The sequence below is a fragment of the Candoia aspera genome, chromosome 10, assembly GCF_035149785.1.
Source record: "Candoia aspera isolate rCanAsp1 chromosome 10, rCanAsp1.hap2, whole genome shotgun sequence".
Taxonomy (NCBI): Eukaryota; Metazoa; Chordata; class Lepidosauria; order Squamata; family Boidae; genus Candoia; species Candoia aspera.
In genome coordinates this window covers 23,587,752-23,610,539 of record NC_086162.1, presented here as the reverse complement: position 1 = coordinate 23,610,539, position 22,788 = coordinate 23,587,752, and the positions used below count along the sequence as shown (strand labels likewise).

The window sequence follows — 22,788 nt, the reverse complement described above, 5'->3', positions numbered from 1 at the left end:
ATAGAACTAGGGTTGGTGAGAGAAGTTTCTCTTAGGGAAATTACTGACTGGGTATGTGAATAAAGAAAGGTTAAACTAGCTAACATGGATCTAAAGAAAAGTAAACCATTGAATTATGTGCATTATATAATAGAAAATGGTCATTATACACACTGATGAGATTATGGAGTAACAGAATTATGTTATTTATATAGTAAAAAATATAAAGCTGCAGAACACAGATCTAGAAGTTCTGTTCTATTTATATCACTGAAATATTTATTTTACTCTCTCTGTGCTTTAATCTTCACTTGTTATTAGCTGCATGTACAAGAAACCTCTGGCAATCATTTGAATGCTGAGCAAAGCCAACCCACAACAAGTGTTGATCTAGACTTCTTGGAAGATGACATTCTGGGGTCACCTTCAGGAGGTGGAGCTAACCTGCAGAATTCAGATCAACCATGTGATATCCTCCAGCAGAGTTTGCAGGAGGCAAACATCACTGAGCAGACTCTGGAAGCAGAGGCAGAACTGGATCTGGGTTCTTTTCAGCTCCCTACGCTCCAACCAGTGGTCCACACTGCCTCGGATGGTACTCCACAGATTTTTTCCAGTGGGGCTGATCTTATTGGACTACAGCAGCCTGCTGTCCTAACTCATCAAGCACTGGTGCAGCAGTCTGTTGGGGCTGATGTTGTCAACAAAGCCATCAGTGTACAGCCTTTTCTTCAGCAAGTTGGCTTAGGGAATGTCACCATACAGCCAATTTCCAACCTTCAAGGGTTGCCTAATGGGAGCCCCAGTGGGGCACTGGGCATTGGGCAGATTCAAGTGGTTGGCCAGCAAGTTATGGCAATTAACCAGCCTACTCAACAGATTATTGCTAAGCAAGTTCAGCCTTCCCAAGTAGCCACTATGCCAGTAGGAAGTTATATCACTCAGACGGCACCAGAACAACAGCAGGTCACCCTTGCCTCCGCTGGAGTATCCCCACAGAATGCTGGTCTTGTGATCCAGAAGAACCTCCCAGCAGTGGCCACTACAACTCTGAATGGAAGCTCCATGTTTGGAAGTGTATCAGCCACTCAGGGTTCCCAGCCACTCACTGTCACATCAAACTTGAGCAGCCCACTTGTTCAAGCCCAAAATGTAATCATTCACCGGACGCCCACACCGATTCAACCCAAACCTGCAGGAGTTCTTCAGCAGAAGTTGTACCAGATTACCCCCAAGCCATTTGGCCCCAACAACACCACATTGACCCTCCAGAATGAGGCTGCTCTCCAGCAACAGAAAGCTCAGCAGAACTTAACTTTTATGGCAGGCAAAGCAGGACAGAATGTGGTGCTTTCTGGCTTCCCCCCAGGGCTGCCCGCCAACATGTTCAAGCAGCCGCCACCACAGCAACAAACCCTTAACAAGCCAATGAGTGTTCATCTGCTTAATCAAGGCAGCAGCATTGTTATCCCAGCACAGCATGTCCCCCAGGCCATGCTGCAGGGTCAGAATCAGTTCCTTCTCCCAGGACAACTCACTGGAACATCTACAGTTCAGATCCCTCAGCAGCTCTCAGCATTACAGGCTAACATGGGTGGTCAGATTCTCACAACCTCACATCCTAGTGGGCAAACTCATATCATCACCAGCCAAGGCCCAGGTGGGCAGCTAATAACAAATCAAGCACTGCCTGCCCAAATTCTTACCAATCAGAATCTGGCAAGCCAACTCAATTTGGGACAGGTACTCACCTCACAGAATGCACATGGAACTGCTCATATTCTTTCTGCACCTATCCAGTTGCAACCAGGGCAGGTCGGCCAGCCAACTCTCTTCCAGATGCCTGTATCTCTGGCTGGTAGCCTGACAACTCAAAGCCAGCCCACTGTTGCAGCCTCACTGGCCAGCGGGGCCATCAATCAGAGTGGTCAGACTGTTATCCAAGGAGTCACTCTGCCTAACCAAGTGGCTATGTTAAACGCTACTGAGAGCCTCAACCAAACCGTGACCATACAAGCACCTCCTAATGCCAGCAGCCAGAGCCCTGGTCTTATTCAGCCACAGTCATCCTCCAGCACCAATTTACTACCAAGCAGTGACCAAGCCAATATGCTCACTGTCCAGTCCACCTCTCAGCCCTCTGCTCCTTCTCAGCTTCAGCTGAATGTTCAGCAACAAACATCACCACCTCAGCAACCAGCGCAAATACCCGTGACTTCCCAGTCCAGCCCTAACTTGGTGGCATCAAGTCCTGAAAAGATTATTTTGGGCCAGACAGCTGCTGGAACTGTCATCTCCCAGGATTCCATGCAGATGTTTCTACAGCAGGCAAGTTAAACAATTCTTAGAATCACAGCTATTCCTGATGCTTTGATTAGTCTGGTCTATCTCTGTTGAGGAGTACTCCAATTTTGTTTGCTTGTTTGTTTAAAAGATTTATATGGCCGCCCATCTTAAGCAACTCTGAGTGGCTATTTACTATTACAATTTACTGTTCACTATTACAATTTACTAGCAGAACATGAGTGGATAAAGAGTCAAGAAAGTTTGTGGCCATGACAACTCAGAGCCATTAAATTATTCTAATTTTGAAACTTTCTAGTCTTCAAGATAACTAAGAAGGCTTTGAAGGTCACTTGGTAAATGCTGAAAAATAGTGGAAGGGGAGTGGCCAGTTTCTATTAACTGAAGTATAGCAGTTTTGATATTCCATGTTGCTCCTTTTTTCCTATTCACATATCTTGATATGCAAACTTCATTTCTTTGACTTTGTCCCATAGACCTCATCACTTCTTTCTGATAGCTCATTATTTGTAACCATACCTTCCCCCCAAATCTTCAGCTTTTTAAGAATCAGAGTAAGGCTGAACAGGTGATGTAATTTGAATCAACAAATACAAATATCTGTAATGGTCATGTGTACACAGAGTCAACACTGATTCGATGACACATAATCAGTTGAATAATTAGGGCAACATTCAAATTAATGGATTGCAGATTTGAGGTGAGGGTATGACCACTCTTATAGGTAATACTGATACTTGTTTACCTGGGTCAGATTTCAGTAGGCCGTCTACACACAGCAAGGCAACAGAGTAGGCTGGATGTGTTTGCCTTTCATAGTATAAAGATCAGTTTATGATTAGAAACTGCATTCTTTAAAGGGCCAGACCTGATTTGAATGTGAATATAGATTGTATAGCTTTCATTAATTATGAGCTTTGTAAATTACAAAGGAAGGTATGTTGATATTTGGTGACAAAATTATGCAGAGCATAGCTTCAGGTGTGGCTTTCTACATAAACTTGATTTTTGTGACAAAGGGAAAAGCAGGGGAGGAAATGCTGAGGGTACTATGTCTAGCATGTGCTAAAGTTTTTCAGTTCAGTGAAACTCAAAATGTGAGCCTAAACAATAATCAGCATTGCTAAAGGTGGGCAAATAATGTAAAGGTGGTCCATGCTAAATCTCTTGGAAATTTCAGAAGGATCAGAGCCAGCAGCAGCAGCAGCAGCAGCAGCAGCAATTTTATTCGCCAGCCCTGAAAATGCAGCAGGAGAGCAGTATGAATGAACCCACCGTACCTCCCCACCTGCCAATGCCTCTGCCCATCTACAGCCTAGCCACCACTGCACTCAGCACCACAAGCAGTGTCCCAGCCTCGGTGATAGTCAGCAGCAGTGTAGGCGCAGCCCTGCAGCCGCCTGCCAGCCGAGAGCTGAACCAGAACCACAACCTGCCACCGGTGGATTCCAAAGTACCACAGTTCTCGACTGGCCCTTCCCAGCAGGCACTGGCTTGCCAGGTAGACCTTACCTGTTTGCAAATCCATAAAGTTGCCCTGCTTTGGCCTGTTCTTCTGCCTTACCTCCTCCTGTCTAATATGTCTGCCCATTCTTCTTAGTTTTCCCTTCACCTACTTGCTTTGTCCTGCACATTCTCAGTGCAGAACATAAAGAGAGAATAAGGAGGAGGGAAATATTAGCATCTCATCTAGGTTTGTATTCTCCCACACTTCAAAACAAAGGCTTGGGTGTTGGTGGTGACATGATTTCTCTTATTGCAATAGAAGTCTCCCCCTTGTGGAAATACATGAATAATACAAGGGGGGAAAGAGCAGTAACCTTCTGGCTAGCAACCAGGATAAATATTTCTGTTTAAATGTAAGATTATCTCTCTGTGTTCAAATTTATAGTGCCTATAGCAATAGACCTACAACTAAAAATAAAACAACATTTTTCCTACATTGAAAATAATTGACAGAACATGGTAAATTCTTTCATGCCTGAGTGTTATTTTCAAGAACTAGAGAGAACAAAACAGGTAAACATTCATTTCTTCCTGCACTATTTTACCTCCTGAGTGTTACTGTAGTTCCATGAAGCAAAAATATTTTAGAGAGTGTCAGAGTAGATAGTAGAATATGGAAATGACAACCATTGCTTGTCTTGAAGTTACTATAAAAATAGGAGGAAAAACCAAATTAGTTCAATTTTCCTTTTAAAACTAAAAGAAATTGACACATACCTAGAAATCTTAAGCTTTGAGTGTGTCATTTTGTATCTGTCCAGTGTGTTTTTTAGGTTGCAATCCGTATCTGCTTACTTGAATAGGATTGCTTCTAAGTAGATACAAGTAGGACTGCAGGGTTTTATAAGTATGTTTTGCAAATCATACAAACTTTGAGTAATAAAGCAAGATCAGATTAAGTTCATAGCAAAGATTAGCACTGCGCAGTTCTTTGGATTAGATTCCGAACAGGGGCTTTGGAATGTACAAGTCTGTGTATGCGGCACTCATACGCAATTTGTTGAAGTGTCTGTTTCTAGGAGTGTGCAGCTGCTGTAGGGAAGGTTCTGCTGCAGCTGTGGGATTCTGGAAACAGGTGTGGCTGCTTTAAACAGTTTCCAACAGGTGGTACATTCACATTTCTCTACATTTGAAAGCACTGTTTTGGAATCAAATGTGATGAACTGTGCAGTGCTAGTAAATAATGAAATGCGGTACTGGGCAGTAAAGGCACAGACCATTTTATGTCATAACCATTGTGGGTTTCTGCAAAAGAATGTAAGTTCCAAGATGGATACATCAGATACAAGCCAGCTTAATCTAGCCTAATAGAAAAGCTTCCAGTTGTAAATATAAGGTGAGCCATATGTGTCTGCACAGAGTTTGCAGAATGTGCACACATGGTCCAGAAATAGGCAACTATCCCTGGCTCTGCTTAGTGGGCCAATGTGCTGAACCACCTTTGCCGTTCCCGGGTCTTGTTGCCCATCTGTGGCCTTCACTGTTTGTCTTTTCTCCTCGTTGCTGCTCTTGCTTGCTTCCCTTTTGATTCCAACTAACCCTGGGAATTGGTGGTGGTGGTGGTGCTGCTGCTGCCGCCTTTTGTTGCTTTTCTCCTGTCTTCTCTGCATTGCACTCATGGTATGTTTCTCTTTGACCAAAACATGCACCTCTATTTGATTTGTATATCTTAAAGAGGTATTACTTACGAACTTGACTTCCTTAATATCAGTGTGTAGTCCATACGTTGAAAGTATTGCAATGCTGGCCACATTCTTAAAATCCTATGCCTTCCTAGTGTATAATGGTGGTGTAGCTAACATGTGGAAGATAATGATTTAAGACTGCTTCTTAACATGAACATTGATTATAGAAATTTTATGAAAACAAGGTAATAACAACAGGACTTGAAGATGTATCTAATATTAGGCTGATTCAGTAGTATCTAGGAAGATTTGAGGCCAAGGCAGGAAAGATGGAAAGGGTAGCAAAATGTTTGCTTCACATAGGGCTAGAGGACCCCTTTCCCTTCTCCTGTATCATATAGCAAAAAAAAACCGCTTCTTCATGACTTTCCTGACATGGTGGCACAGTAGGGCACTAATACAGTTCACCAGCTCTGCGGCTATCTGCCTCTAGTATAAAATTTATGACTTAAATAGCTGCTTAAACCATATAGGGAGGCAAAGGCAGAGACTGGGAGGGCTTTAAGTTGCTTTCCTTCAGAGCCCAGGTAACATCGCTCTCTGAGTGAGATGGGCAGTGACTAAATCTGATATATATAAATAAATAAACCTTTAATTTTCTTTCTATATTGACTTATTCTCATCTCCATAGTTTTAAAAGGCACGTCTTTTAAAGCAACATATTGAAATAAATTTTGCAGACGTCTAAAAGTATTCTCAGTGGAACAGCATGAACATTTCATTTTCTACCCTTGAAATCTTCTCTTCGTGGCACAGGATTTCTTCCAGAGTGAACTGGGGATGAAATGAGGGAGGGAATAAACAGCCTTTTGATTCATAAGTTGACAACTGTGAGTTTAGGATTTGAAAAATGTTGGCTGCTTCTATTGCATTCTGGTGCCTAGGTACTTCAGAATACCGGATCCTCACACAAGACTTGTAACCCATTTACCTCTCTTTCTTCCTTTTTCGTTTTCTCTTTCAGTTGCCTTCAGGGCAGCAGAAACTCCCTGGAGCCTCCCCATCTCATTCACTACCTCATCCTTCAATGGGGGAAAGCCCCCAGCTCCAGCCCACGCACCTTTCCCAGATACAGTCTCCACACCAGTCCCGTCCTCCATCACAGCCTCAACCTCTTTCACGGCCACCCTCCCGGCCTCACTCAAGGCCTCCTTCCCAGCCTCAGACTTTATCCAGACCTCCTTCTGAACCCCTGTCACGATCTTGCACCCCTCAGACACAGATGCAGAACTTATATGTGATCCAGAATCAGATTGCTTCCTCTCCTCATGGTTCCAACCAGCATCCCCTACGACCTCCCTCACAGCCTCAGGTACCATTTCAAGCACCACAAGCCCAGCCAGAGGGACAGCCTCAGCTAGCAACCCCTCCGCATCTGCCGTTACAGGTGCAGCTTGCTCCTCAACTCCAGACCCAGTCTGAGGCTCAGGGGCAGGCACGGTTACAACCCCAGATTCAGGCTTCTTCTGAAGTGCGGCACACTCATTCCCCCCATTTCCAGATACAGTTCCCTGCCCAAGGCCCTATCAAACCTCCCACATCAACCCAGACACTTCATCTGACATCAGAACAACAGAGAAGCTTTCAGATGGTTTCAAACCAGTTCCAGGCTCTCTCCACGATTCCAGCTCCTGTTCCTCAGCAGAAACAGCTAATGGATCGATTTCAACAGGTATGGCAATAATATTAAATGAAAAAACATTGCCCAGAAAACTATGTGAAAAAATGGTTTGCAGTAGGTCCATCATTATTGCAGTTATACTCTAGCATATAGAGTATGTTTGAAGCTCGCTAGCTTCCTGGTGCTACTTAATCATTTATGGCATTTATGAAACCTCTTTGGGCCAATTTGGTGTAATACAAAAAAAAAAAACCCAACTAGAAACCTTGTCTCCTGATGATTTTTTTTTTGTACCCCTACCATACCCCAAAGATTTCTAATTCTCCCTAGGAAAGATTGAACAGTCCTACAGCTTTCTTTTTCTTTCCCAAATTCTTACATAAGGTTAATGTTTTACCTTATTTTTTTCACCGATTTTCATTGAAACGAAAGAGAAACCTAACCTGAAACATGGCCTACTTTATTTCAAGCAAGTTGGATGAAAAAATGTGTTAATATGACAGAACTTGTGAGAACTAAATAGTCAATGTTGTTACTAATTGTGCATGCTGACTCTTTGAAGGAAGTCAGTTCTCATCTTTGATTGCTCCACCAGTTAACTATAAGAAAGGAGAATTTTTGTCGCGAGAGACGTATGTCAAGCATCTTAAATGGTGGAGGCAAAAATGACTTTTCTACTTTCTGTATTTTATATGTATGTGTGTGTGTGAGCACGCACCTTCAAGTCAGTGTTGACTTCTGGCAACTGCCTGGATTAGTCCCTGTGGTTTTCTGGGCAGTGTTTTTGGAAATGGTTTGCCACTGTCTCCTTCCTAGGGCTGAGAGAAAGTGACTGGCCTAAGGTCACCCAGCTAGCTTTGTGCCTAAGGTAGGACTAGAACCCATGGTCTCCTGGTTTCTAGCCTAATGCCTTAACCACCACACCAAGATGGCTCTCCTGTATTTGATAACTACTTAGAATCTTTATACATAACCACCAAACTGATTTTTGATTTAATGTCTACAGTAATATCTATTTGCTGTGGTTTAATATGTATTCTCTAATCTAGAACCTTTAACCAATTTTCCCACTGGTGTTAGTGAGTGTTATAGTTGTTCAGTGATAGATGAAAAGTATTATCTGCATGCTTAAAAAACATTACTTTCCTCATTCCCAGGTTCTAAGGGTTTGTTCTGATAAATCCTAGGCTATGCTATATCCAAAAGGAATGTGTGTTTTCAAATTCTTTTTGGATATAACTTTTGGATTTAATTTTCATTCTCTACCTTCATATCTCATACAGGTACCCCAGGGAATTATCCTTCAAACAAAACAGTCGACATCCACTAGCCAGGCACCCCCTGCACTGAGCCAATTTAGCAGTCAGTCCTCTTCAGTTTTGGTTAGCAGCCAAGGACAGCAGGTCACAGTGACAACAACTCAAGCTCAGGCACCAGCAGTTCATGGCCATACGCCTGTCCCCACAACAATTCAGTCTTCCAGTACAGGTTCAAGCAAAGCAGCTCCTGTGCTTGAAAAGGGGCAAGTACCAAGAGGAACAACAAGTGGAGGAGGAGGGCAGCCTGCACAGTGTACAGCAGTTCTTCAGCAGCAAACACCTGTGTTAGTCAAATCAGGATCAGTATGTAAGTTGATAAACAGCTTTATATGTCTTGGTGTCCTTGAATTAGGGAAAGGGAATAATGGTTTTGTTTTGCCAGTCCTTTTGACTTTTCAACTTTTGACTTGTATATTCATATTTATCTGCTTATTATGAGAATTGAAGGAGATTCCCTCCCATCTCCAGACACTATAATAGTTGTATCCATGTGTGCCTTTTGTGAGGAATGGGGTGAGGGCAAAGATTTCTTTCTTCTGCTTTGTCTTTTTCAATAACAATATGGGTGTACAGTATACATGTGCAAACCCCAAATTTATATTCCTCAAACAGACCATGAGACATTAGACTGACAGTGAAGCTACAGATGTTTTGTTTTTCATAAGACCAATAGATCAATTATTAGAAACTGCCAACATGTTTCAATTTTCTTTTTGGTATAAGATTCATCTATTTCTAAAATCTTACATCCTGAGATCTTAAATGCTACCAGAATCTTGAGATGAAGATTTGCTGGAGAGTGAATTTTATGTAGCAGTTTCCCTGCTCGTATAATTTAAATGTCCAAGTGTATATGTTGCTGTCTATGAAATTCTTCCTGAGCATTTATTGTCAAAAAGTCCTGTGTAAAATGAACATTCATTCATTCATTCCTTCATTCATTTATTTTGTATGGCATAGCAGAATGCAGCATTGCTTACAGTTAATAAATGCTTACAGTTGCTCAGAGACTGAAATAATCTCAGAACAAATGGTTTGTTTGATTTTGCTCTCAAAAAGAATAAATCAATAATATTCTTCATGCAAGTTTGCAAAGGTTTTGCAATTTGGGGGGTTTAGTTTTTTTAAGCTGATCTACAAGATTTTATCCCCCAGCTGCTGTTGACTTTCCCTACGTTAATTCTGCCTTCCCTGCCTTTAAACAGACAATTAAAAAACTGTTTTTCCCTTTGTTGAAATATTGCTTGGCACATCTCTGAGAAGGATGTTAATTCTGATGGCCTGGCCATACTCCAATATGATTAATGGCCTTCTCCCCATCTCTTGCAATAAAAGGGTAGAGATCCTTTGTTTTCTGCATTTAACTGATGGAACAATCAGCTGGCTTTGGATGCAAGAGCAAGGATGTCCAATTTGCAGAATGACAGGCACTGTTGTAGCCTCCACATAGTGGTGGACACTCCAAATCATATTTCACTGAATGCTTACCTTCAAGGATCTTCATTAACCAAAATTGTACTTTTATCTTAAGAAAAACCTTCACGAAAGTGTGCTGGATCATTATTAAGAGGCAGAGAGAGAAATACATTTAGGGGCCAGCTAGAAAGAAAGCAGATTAAAGAATTAAAGAGGCAGAGAGAGAAAGAGAGCAATCATGATATTGCTGGCCTCTTGCCTTCTTCCTGTTCCATTTTATCCCAAGCAATGACTAATTGAGGAGTCAGAACTCAAAGTTCTCTAAAATTCATAGCTGCAAATTGCATTTGGGAGAAAAATTAAGAGAAGGAACTGGCAAACAGGTCCCATGCATTTTATCATGGGAAGAGGAGGATAAATCTGCTTCTGGTCCTGTGTAGATTATCTGTTTCCAGAAGAGAGATGTAACATCTAGGATATCGTCCTTAAAAAAAAAACGAGACGGCAATGCTTCTCATTACAAAATCTTGTGCATACGTATCTGTCCCTCTTCCACATTTCTCCAGCAATTGCTGCTCCAGTTTCTGCCGAGAGTAAAACATTTTCCAGCAGCTCCACAGCTATTTCTGGAGGGAAAGCAACTTCTGGACAAGGAAAACCCACAATTCCTCATGCCGTACAGCAGTCAGTTCAGGTAGGTTTGTTGTAACTGGTAACCAATTTTTGCGAAAACATTTATCTCTGCTATTGTTGTTGAATGTTAGTTTTTAGCACTAATTACTGATAGGCACTACTGACTTTAAGATAGTAATGAATAAGGTCAGCGACTACAGTTACCTAAACATTGAAACTAATTGTATATCTGCCCTGAAGTAATTAAATATTTTCAACTTTTTTATTTAATTTTTTAAATGCTTTATTTGGTTGATTATTCAAGCCAATAATAGTTTAATAAATATATCTTAAAACATAGTGACCATTTTTCCTGTCAAGTTTCACAGTTCTAATCAAAACTACAGGCTGATCCTGTTGATAGATTAATTTGCATTCCACTTACTGACTATATAGTTATATTTATCAATATCTCTTTGGCATTTTTGGTATTTTAGTAATTATTATTTAAATGGTAGGCTTTCTTCCAAATGGATAAAAGCAGAGTTAATAGTTTAAACTCCAATAATTTAAAGAATTTAAGCATGCATCTCAATTTTTTTTTATCCACTGAATTTGTATTCAATTAATTTGAATCACATAATTCATTACAACTCAATTAATTTGAATCACATAATTTATTAAACACTACGATTATCATTTACACTGATTTTACAACTGTAGTAATACTGCCTGGCTTTCCAGATGTTGGTATTATTTTAGCATTCACTTTCCTGTTGTTCAGACTGTTGATGCTTCTTCTCTATACAGGTGGTCCTCGTTTAGCGACCATAATTGGGACTGGCAACTCCGTCGCGAAGTGATGCAATCGCTAAGCAAAACATCACATGACTGTGACGGACTTGCGATGTCACTTCCCATTCGGTCATTTAAGCGAGTCACCTCAGGTTATTAGTTTTGTTTCCTTTCTTCTAAGCCACCTGATATGAAGTTGCCTTCTTGTTTCTTTGTCAGGCCAAGCCTGGAGTCATTAGTTCTGTATCAAGCCTGAATCTTGGGAAAGGTCAGCTGCAGCTCCAGGTAGTTGGAAAAGGCTTGCCACAAGTAATGTCTTCAGCACAAGCCCAAATCCAGCAGCAGGTGAGAATCTACTTTGTTTATTGTAGAATTATTTGCTGAAGTTTTTCTTTTTGGGTTCAGTACAATATCTGAAGGCAGCACTGTATTTGTTCATATATTGAATCGAGAGGTATAGCATACACAGCACATAAATGTTTTATGTGTATTCTTATTATTTGGAACATTTTAATCCCACCATTCCTCAGAAAGCCTTCAATACGGATACCAATCACTTAAAGCAATAAAAATCACAATATTCAAATGTACAAACATTTAAAACAGCAGATGTTAAAATTTATTTCAAAAACAGCTGTGTTAGTCTCTTGTGACAAACTTAAGTATAGTGGCAGCTTAAACTAACAGACTTGATATGGCATAAGCTTTCATGGGATACGAACCATTTTTATTACAAGAGAATTAAAAGCGTTGAATGAAGCAAAACAATTTCTAACAGAATTTTAAAACTATAACCACAGTCCTTCTTAAAAAAGTAGGGAGGGGAGGTTTCAGGGATTATTGGAATACACAAGATCTCGGACTCAGAAGGAAGAAGAAAACCATTAGCGGGTTTCAAAATTACAACCAGCAGTTTACATTGGATCTAGAAACCAATCGGAAGCACATGTCTCAGCAGGAAAATCTGGGTTCACTGACATGCTCCCATTAGGTAGGTCTTGCTGGCAATTTGGCCAGTACATTCTGGATCAATTCAGTATTCCTACATAGAACACTTTATAGTTGTGAGTCTACCATGGTATCGTTAAAATATGTCCCATCCGAAATCTGTGCCTCGGTTAGCAGCAACCACCCACTTGCTAAGTGCTTGTTCATTCAGCAAATGCATGTCAAAATATGGTTGTTTTTTATAATTGATGTATTCTGGGAAATCTTTATTAATGTGAGCTTTTTATATCATCAAGCACATTACAGGTAGTCCTCACTTACCAACCACTTGTTCAGCAACTGATCAAAGTTACGATGGCGCTGAACAAGGGGGACTTACAACCAGTCCTTGAAGTTGCAGCCATCACAGTGTCCCTGTGGTCACGTAATCATGATTCAGGTGCTTGGCAACTGGCTCCACTTACAAGGGTTGCATCCTGTAGTATGTGATCACCATTTGTGACCTTCCCTGCCAGTTTCCCACAAGTAAAGTCAAGGGGGAAGCTGGCAGGGAACATCACAAGTTTCTCTGTTAAGTCACTCCCACTCCCACTGCTTTTTCTCCCAAGGAGCCCCTGGGCAGCAGGGCAAGTGCAGGCCCTAGGGGGGCACACTCCTGCCATGCCACCCATCCACCCCTGGCCTTGCCACACTCCTGCCACAGTGCAGCACTCCCTCCCCTGCCCAGCTGCACTCTGTAGCACTCACCTGCTCGCCTTACAACAGCAATGGGGACTGCCAGGATTGCCATCGCTAAGCGATGCATTCACGTGACGTCACGTTTTACAACTGCATCACTTAGCAACAGAAATTCCAGTCCCAGTTACCATTGTTAAGCGAGGACTACCTGTATAAATTGTCTTTTTATTAAGCAGAATTCATCTTGAAGCATTTTCATAGATACATGCTGGATTATGCTTTAGTTGGAACTCCAGTTCACCTAATTGCCTCTTTGTTCTTACATTCTCTTTCTTTACCAGTATGATAGCAAGCTTGGAAGCCTGAAAAAAGCACCCCCAATGCTACAACCGAGCAAGGAAGCTTGGTAAGTCTAAACTGGAGCAATCCAACAAACAGCATAAAAACAGAAGCAAAGCAGTAAAAAAGATACTGTATTATGTCAAATTATCTGACCATAACCCAACCCAACTCTGATGATTTCCTGTGGGTAAAGGATCCCAATTCCTCTGAGCTAGTTGTATGAAAAAATAAAATGTGAATAGTGACAACAAAATGTTTTTAGCCAGTGTGACATAGTGGGTTAAATGTTGGGGGTGTATCAGTAATACATAGCTTGAATTGTCACTGAGAGCTTTCTGAATAATATTCTCTCTCTCTAACTTAATTCATTTTTTTTCTGAGAAAAATTCACACATGCAAAGTAAACCTGCTTGCAAAAACAGCAGACTGCATATGTTTCTCTCACACACACATGTGCAGATATATGCATGTCTCTTACTCATTCTGCTTTGCATAGTTATTAGTTATTTACTAAGTTATTAATTGCTATATAATATCAAAATTGCATCTAGAACATATAAGGATGTTATCTGAGTGTCCCAGTTGAACAACTGACAATGGTAAAGTTATTTATTTTAACTTAGGTTCATCCTAGAAACAGCTTTTGGCACCAGGAACCAGACGTAGGAAATAGCAAAAATGAATCAACAAACAGTAGTGTATGCTTTTTTCAGACCCCATGTTTGTATCAGGATATACTACCTGGAAAGTAGAATAATTTCTTACCTCTTGTAGATTAGCCCCCATGCAAGGCAATCTATTGTACTGCAGTGTCAAAAAGTGAAACTTGAGTTTGTTTTGTTTTGCAGCCCACTTACTACAGATTTAAGCAAGATAAAATGGGAGACAGTTGTTACTTGTCTTTAGTATAATATAGGGATAGACTCTCTTAATTCATTTGCATTATTTTCTGTTGTTCCTTTTAGCTTCTTGGAACAGCTGCATAAACACCAAGGAGCAGTTTTGCATCCTGATTACAAAACCTCATTTCGGTCATTTGAAGATGCTTTACAAAGGCTCCTACCTTACCATGTCTATCAGGGAACGCTGCCTTCTCCCCATGACTATCGGAAAGGTGAATTTATTGAGACTTTCCCACATCAGATGCAAATAGATCAAGATCAACTTGTCTGTTACACGTTTTAGCCTCAGTTCCCCAATCCTTTGCTGATTCTAATAATGCTTTTTCTCCTAAGCACCCAAAGTGCTTCAATATGTTAAAGTTAGAATTCACTAAGAAATTTGATACTATGGTATGGTTTTCTCATTTCAGAAGGTAATTACCATGTTTAGGATTGTCATTTAGCTATGCAGAATGGTCATTAGTTACAAAGACATGGTTGCTTTCCATGTCCAATGACTGAAGGGAATAAAGAAGAAACCCTCCTTCTGTTCAATCCTGTTTCAGCATGTGGCTCAAGAGCTGCTTGTCTCTTGAATGCTTATTATTGCAATTTTTGCTACATTATACATAGCTATTTGTGTCATTGAGTGGTGGATGGGAGGGGGATTATAAAGGGCTCCATTTGCTATATGTAATTACTGTCCTTTTGGACATGCTTAGTGTATTAAACACATCTTCCAATAATTCAAAGAGCTTTATTTATTGCACTTCCCATTTGAGAGAAGACAAGTTTCCCTCCTTTATTTTCCTTTCTCATTGTGTGTTTTTTTTCTAGTAGATGAAGAATTTGAAATGGTGTCCACACAGCTGTTGAAACGTACACAAGCCATGCTGAACAAATATCGGTTGCTACTCCTGGAGGAATCCCGGGTAAGATTTTCTTTCTTCGGATCCCTCTTTGGGATCAGGTAGAACATCAGCAAGCAGCTTGCCCCTCTCATTGGCATTTAGTTGACTGGCTGAGTTGCCGTGAGCAGGCCAAAAAATGGTAACATTTTTATCATATTGGGGAGAATATGTCACAGTAATATGGAATACTCTGAAAGTTGTGTGTTTCACTTATTAGAACTTAACAAACAGAAAGTTTTTGTAAAAAGAGATGGATGGGCAGCAGGGATTTTACCTAAATTAAGCAACAACTGGTTCTGATAAGAATTTATCATGTTAGCCTTTCCAAATTAAAAATAGCAAAATTATTAATAATCAAGACATATCAGTGTCGATGTGCCTTTTAAAAAGCTGTATTATTTCAACAAAGATAAGAATCTGTGAGTCTTAACACTGGATATCACAAATTCAGGAATCTGCTCCAAATAATACAGTGTAACAAAAGTTAAACTGAACCTGTTGTGAAATGCAGAGTGATTTATAAGCCAGAGAGAGACAGACAAAATCACATTAAGAATTCCCTTCGAACTGGATGGAATTTGTTGGGAATAAAGGGTTAGAAAGTTTGGTCCTGGTTGCCTTACTCAGAAAATTGAAGATATTAGAAAGAGTAGCTTGAACGTGGATGATGAAAGTATGAGTGCTAAGAGAGATTTTTTTCCTTACTTAACTCCCCACGCACACACTTTTTAATATTGCTGATATGATGGTACGCAGATAATTAAAACAATTATCTAACAGACAATTAATACAATTTTAAAGGCCTAAACACCTCATTTAAACTCTGTGGCCACAATTCTACTTGGAACTGGGTTGATACAATTTTATGGCCAAATCTAAATTGGCATATGTACATATAAAAAAGTGGGAGAGATTTTCATCCATAATTAAATTCTTCATTAGATGCCTAAGTCCCAGTATTGTCAATGCCACTAGAACTAAGATATAAACTAATATTCCTCCTTCTGACCCAGCACTGTTGGGTGAAGCTGGCTGCCACAAAGACTGGAGTGCCACCCTGCCAGGGCTCCAGTCTTACTACTTAGCTATAAAGTGTGACAATTTAGCAACTGGTTCACACAGACTGGACTGAACCAGCTAAATAACACTGCTGATAGTAGGTGTGTTCATACAGTATATAATCTGAAACTCTTTCTCTATTATGAAAAGAAACTCAGTTTTGCACCTAGAATGCATTCATGCAAATACATATATTCTGTCAATATCCTTTTTTTTCAATACTTTCTCAATCTGTGATCTTTTGAACAATGTCTGAGAGTTTGCAGATTTGAAGTTAGGGGATATTTAACACACTTTTTGTTTGCTGTTTTTCTCAGCAAAAGTGTGCTGACAGCAAAAAGGGAGGAATAAGCAAGTTGAAGGATAGTAGAACAATAGGGAAATGACTGGTTGCAAAAAGGGACAGTTGAGCTTATGAAACATAACGTTTTAGTCTTGAATAGTAAAGTTTATTTTAACAGAAGCTGTGCATTTTCAAATGCATTTTTATATTTATCACAGATAAACACATCTTATTTGTACAGTGTATGTAGACTTCCATTTGCATTCGCCTGATACAATAGATTAGATTTCCAGAATTCAGTGCAGTTTAAAAAAAAAACTCTGAAATTGTTCGTTGGGGTGGAACTTGTTGTTATCCTGTATATTGTAGCTATAGATCATTTCATTTCATAATATATGGGCTTTAAAGTGTATTTAACATTTTAATAAAATTGGATCTTGTATTGAGCAGCTTGTAGCTTTTCAGCAGTGAGAGACGGCAGAAGAAAAGAAGTGACCAGAGATGTACGAATTGGGGGGCATGCATTATTAAGAAACTCAAGTTGGTGATTCTTAAATAGAGAACTAGCCAATTTGCCAATACTATTTTCTGTTGCAGAGAGTCAGTCCTTCAGCAGAGATGGTGATGATTGACCGGATGTTCATACAGGAAGAAAAAACTACCTTAGCTCTTGATAAACAGCTAGCAAAGGAGAAGCCAGGTAAGTAAGCATTTGTTTCAGCTCTTTAGGTACCTTACGTATTTGAAAGTATATGCTGCCTTCCATTAGTCTCTTTTTCAAAATTTTATTTGTCCCATAAAACATGAAGAACTTCCTGGTCCAGGAGCTCGCTTTTAAGCAGTTATATCTCCAGTGCCTCTCATATCAGAACAGTAGCATTAGAGAATCAAAGTATATAGATAGTTTGAAGGACTGAGGTGGGGAAGAAGTTAACTGAGGTTCTTAGCTTATGAAGATTGTATTTTACACTTTCAGCGCAGATTAAAACACTTGTTCAGTTAAGGAATGGAGACCGAGTTTGGACAATGATATCTTGATTTAGTCAGCCAAAATATGAAGGAATTTTATGTTTGTGCATGCAACTCTTTATTCTTCCCCTCACAGTACAACTCAGTGGGATGTGGATGTCTCTACTTGACGAGGCTTTCTTGTTTTGTCCAAGTCAGAAAGTTATGGTTACTAGTTTTAGAGCAAATCCAGATCCTAATACACAACTTGAAATTAATTTAAGTTCCTAGTTTATTGTGAAGGCAGTAACCTTAAGAGGATTATGGTTACCTGGAGATGACCACACTCCATGGTTTGCCATAAAGGGTAGAAGAAAGGGGCTGAGGTGATAATGCAAAATACTTTTTCATATCTTGTTTTAGTAAGCTGATATATGGTCATCCACAACTTTTAAAAAAAAGCAACCCAGAAGCCAGAGTAGATCACCGACCAATTTTATCTTACGTCCATTTACGTTTCCAATTTTTAATTATTGTGTGATATTTTTATAATGTTCCACTTATAAGGAAAAGAAGCTACTTCCATATTTTATATCAGTATCTGTAGGCAAGATAGCAAGACTGTTTCTAGAGAGCCAAAAGCTCTGGTCAGATACTCCCCTCCTAAGGGCATCTTTCAGAACATGCATATGGTTATCAGCTACATTTCTTTTCTCATTCAGCGACCTTGCTGTGACGCAGTGGCAGCATTATTATATAACTTGACTATTTATGAATGGGGCTGGTTTGATTTACCTTGTAAATTCCAGTGCCTGAGAAAGAGAAGTTGGCCATCCCTAGATTAAAGTTTACTGTTGGTCATTTCTGCAGATTGCCCAAACCAAAGATACATTCTCAACATGCTTTTGACTAAAATAGTGGTATACATTCTTCTCTTGTAGATGAATATGTCTCCTCATCTTCACGGTCGCAGAGTTTTGCTTCTTCTGTGGCTCAAGGCTCTCTGCCCAGCAGTGTTCCTTTGACCTCTGAGAACTTGAAATCACCTCCAGTACAGATGGCAACTCATATCAATCCCACCAAATTGGTCATCAAGCACAGTGGAGGTTCCCCATCTGTAACGTGGGCCAAAGCGTCTCCCTCATTAGATGGGGATGAGGATGCCCTGCCCTCCAGGAGCAAGCCGCCCATTAAAACCTACGAAGCTCGGAGCCGGATTGGACTGAAGCTAAAGATCAAACAAGAAGCAGGACTTAGCAAAGTGGTTCATAACACTGCTTTGGATCCAGTTCACCAGACACCACCACCCACGTGCACGGTTATCAAAACACCTGACCAGCATTCGTCTACTTCATCCATTACCACCACTACAACTACGACTGCTACCGCCACTACCTCAGTGGCAGGACAAATGAATGGGACGGTTGACCATATCAGTGCGGCTCCGATGGAGAAAAAACCCATTGTGACCTACTGCAGGCTTCCTCTCCGTAAAACTTACCGGGAGAATGTGGATGCTTTTGTAGCAGATAAAGCTTCTGACACCCCTCTGAAAGGGAGCATCCCAAAATCTGATACGGTGCCAAGTTCTCTTATCATCAAACAGGATGGTGGGTCCAGAAGTGTTATCACATCCCACAAAACTCAGGAGAGTCCTTCCACAGCTGTGGCAGAGAAAAGCAGGTCAGAGGAAAACACCAAACACACCTTTTTCAACCGGAGTGATGCCCGTTCTTTGGTGATGCAAGAAAGCCCTGCCCCTCCTAAGACCGATGATTCAACCAGTGGCCTTATGAAGGAATTAGCGGAAGTTGAGGATGAGTTTTACCACCGAATGATAAAGACTGAGCCACTTGACCATGGGTCAGCCTCTGAACTCACATGGGAGGTGCCCTTGCCCCCAGCCAAACGGAGAAAGTCCGAATCTTTTGATGTGGACAATGCCAGCTTCTCCAGTGACAGCCCCCCAGATGACTCACTAAATGAGCATCTACAGAGCGCCATTGACAGCATCCTGAATTTGCAGCAACCTCAGGCTGGGAGCCAGAACACTCGAACACCCTCATCTTCATACAACTCCTCCTCCTCCCCTTTCTCCTCACCTGTCCACCGCACAGACACATACCTTGCCCCCAATCACAACGGTGGCCTTGGAGCAAGGACGTTAAACAGATAACAGAAGTTTAAAGCAAGTAAAGACTGTACAAAGAGAGCCAAGGACTGAAGCTGCAGCAGCTTCTGCTGGCTGGGAACGGTTGGAAGCCAAGGTGCCACTTCCCAGAGACCTGCTAGAATAGGGCTGATACCAGAAGGGAAGAGTGGGGATCTGGGGTGGGGAGGGCAACAAGAATGTCCTACAGAGGCTTCATCCATCCAAGTGTTTATATGATGGGCTTTGGTTGTTGTAAAGTACGAGCTTCGGCTGGATTTACAATATACTTGTCTCATCACATGCACCATTAAAAAAAAAAAGTTCAGCAAATGCCAAGCAGGCAGGTGGGAGGGGGTTGGATTGGGGCCCATAGGTAGTGTTGGCTGTGTAATATTTAGATTCTGTAACAAATTGCTAATTTGAATCTCTGATGATAATTGGGTTTGTTTTTCCTCCTCTCCCCAAACTCTACTACTATATTTAGGACATTTTAACAAATCTTAAATCAGAAGCCAGCAGGGAGGCCAAAGGAAGGGGCAGGGGTAAGGTGACAATTCTACAAGGAGTTGGCACATGGGGCAATTATGTAATTGATTTTGTCAGGTTTCTTAAGTTATTTTAAGTATAAACTGTCTGCTTTTTTTATATAAAATAGATTCTGAACAAGATGCAAAAAATATAAACACTAATGCTTAAAAACAAATAAGCATGGATGAATTTACAAATAAATCACTTTGAAAGAGGAAACCAGTCCATTTCTGGACATGGATGGGTGTTGTTAACATAACCGTGGTGGGTGGAACAAGGAAAGTTCTGGCAAGAGGATGTGCATTTCTCTCTCCTCTTTTCCCGTCCCATCCTAAAAGAAAATAAGAAGGAAAGAAAAATCAAGTTGGGATTTTGATCACATTATGGTCCAAGATGATCATTTGTATGCTGGGGCTCAGGTAAATGTTTGCCTTGGAAACTGGGCAGTTGCAGAAAGTCAAGCTGGCTCCCTTTCTATATGTTGATGGTATTTTGCTCTGTGCCACAGTTGCCTGTGTTTGCCTATATTTGCCTCCCATGGTTCAGTACTCTCTGTGGTTGTTCCTATTTTTAAAACCATTATTTGGCCATGCCTTTGATGGAAGGTCTCAGCTGCTCCCAGTAGTCATCTGGAGAAGAAAACAGCAATGCTACTTCAGTACTGTTCATTTCCAGACTAAGTAACTTTTAGTCCCCCTTGATTTCAAATGAACTTCAATTAATCATATCTAAATTTTAACATGGGCCTTGGTGTGGCCACCTTACTTTGGGTCTAATCCTACACCTTCTTTGGAATTCATTATTCATTAACTGATGAGAATAAAGATATCCATCCTTTCAGATTTACTTAGTTCTCTTGCTAGACTGTTGCACATGCTCATAATTCAGTGACTAAGCACTTCATTCCTGGTTTTCATATGTCAGCAGTTCACATTTTCTCCACCATTTTTTCCACAACCTAGACTTCTAATACAGAATTTGAGTATCAGATTTGTCCATCAATAAGTCAGAAATTCCCTCCCTCAAAAAATTAAAGGTTTCCTGTAAATTTGAAGCTTTCTGTGACTCAAAACAAGATGTCAAGCAGTGTCCAAATTCTTGGACTACCTTAGTCTTGATGTATAGATAGGCATAAATGGAAATGTCCTTCCCACATTATAACTGTCACAGGATGACCTATAACCATTTATGTGAATGTTACAGCTGAAGTAGGATACAGGCCTTCATTATCACTAGCTTGGTAAAATAAAAAGTCAGGATGAGGGACTAACACATGGAGTGGGCGTACAAAACATCTGTCTGTCTCATTGTCCCAATTCATCTATAGATAATTAAAGAGGCATCTTTTCACAAAAGTATTCACCAGTATGCTGATAAAAAACAGTTCCCTTTGCACGTTGGAATTCCTTCTAATGGCATTATCTATACATTTGTGCTTCTGCCATCTGTAATTGTAAGCTTCGTGGGTGATTGTGTTCACTCAAGTCTTTCCTTTCACAATTTCCTGGGCCTAATAAGATGGTGCTCAAACCTTTTGCAGCATTTTTTCTTCCTCTTTGTATGACTTACTCATGTTGCCTATTGCTACTTCCTTTGTAGGTGGGGGTGTAAGTGTACTGACTGGCAAATACAGCCTGCTGTTTTAAGATGCTGTTTTTTAGCTTTTTTTGAAGAGCAGTGGGAGCATTTTCTCTTCCACTTTAACTGGATTCTGTGAGGGGGAAAAAAGGAAACATAAGTGAGGAGATCCTTTGTTGGCACACAGTTATGCTAGAATAATATGCAAGTCTGTTTGCAAAGAACCCTTTGGAAGGCAAGCTGAAAGATAGATGCTCTTAGTTGTTTTTTTAAAAAACAGGACTTTTTAAATATTTTCAGTGCTTAATGGCTAGTTATGACCAATTTTAGTACTGATATTACAAAAAGCAGTGGATTGAACTAGTGTGAAGTTCAAAAAGCTGACCATTTCTATCTTATTTGTAACAATTTAAAAGTATCTTTGCTATTTTCTAGGCTGATAAGTCATGCCTCTTCTGTCTAGTACAGAGTTCTGCAAAACTTGAAAACTTACGTACTCTTTCTGCCAGAAAGTATGATGAAAGCTTACTGTCTTTTCTTAATTTGTATCTCTTTCTGGCTCTATATCAGCAGCAGTAGTCCACATCAAACGTTAATCTTTAAGTTTTCACAAAAGCTCCATAGCAATCTGCAGTTAACTTTCATCTGATCATTCCTCATTAATCTTTTATCAACACAATGCTCCAGTGAAGCTATAACAAAATAATGCTGGGCTTGATTGTAAGTGAACGCTAGTAAGAGTCAGAAAAAGTAACCTTCAGGTGACAGATTTAATGCAAAAACAAATAAACCAAAATCATATTCTCCTGCCTTTAAGTATCAAGTTCCTGTGGCCTCCCTGCAATTCTTCCTCTTCCCATTACTGTATATTAGAGTAGGTATATTATGGAAAGGACTTAGAGGTATAGGGACAAGTTTGTACCCTACTGAGGCATGCATGGGCAACCAAGAAAATAAGAAAGAAAGGTGAAAGGCATACACATGTTTAGTCCATCTAGCACAACTGTGTTTGTGGTAGAGTTGTTCATAGCAACAACTCACCTAAAGATCAGATTTTCTAGGGTAAGCATTTAGTGGCTGTCACGTGTACCATTTGGATGTGCATGTAGACATACTCCCCCCCACCCTTTTTTTAAAAAATAGAGATTTTCAACAACACTGAGCTGGAGCAGAGGGAAGAAGGCAGTGGGATGACATCTCTTTTCATAGTGTCAGAGCACAAGCTTGGTTCATTGTGTCAAGG

The 22,788-nt window shown here is 40.4% G+C and overlaps 1 protein-coding gene across 1 annotated transcript in view; it reads left to right on the top strand.

Annotated features, from left to right (window-relative positions):
• The window catches only part of BICRA (BRD4 interacting chromatin remodeling complex associated protein), an 82,185-nt gene extending 59,831 nt beyond the window's left edge, over positions 1-22,354 (top strand). Inside the window, exons 5-15 of the mRNA XM_063312467.1 lie at positions 301-2,307; positions 3,464-3,784; positions 6,439-7,146; positions 8,379-8,721; positions 10,397-10,524; positions 11,457-11,582; positions 13,205-13,269; positions 14,171-14,319; positions 14,927-15,018; positions 16,937-17,039; positions 18,229-22,354. Coding sequence (XP_063168537.1) covers positions 301-2,307; positions 3,464-3,784; positions 6,439-7,146; positions 8,379-8,721; positions 10,397-10,524; positions 11,457-11,582; positions 13,205-13,269; positions 14,171-14,319; positions 14,927-15,018; positions 16,937-17,039; positions 18,229-19,463 — 5,277 coding nt within the window. The 3' untranslated portion in view covers positions 19,464-22,354. The remainder of the gene's footprint in view (positions 1-300; positions 2,308-3,463; positions 3,785-6,438; positions 7,147-8,378; positions 8,722-10,396; positions 10,525-11,456; positions 11,583-13,204; positions 13,270-14,170; positions 14,320-14,926; positions 15,019-16,936; positions 17,040-18,228) is intronic.
• The last annotated feature ends 434 nt before the right edge of the window (positions 22,355-22,788 follow it).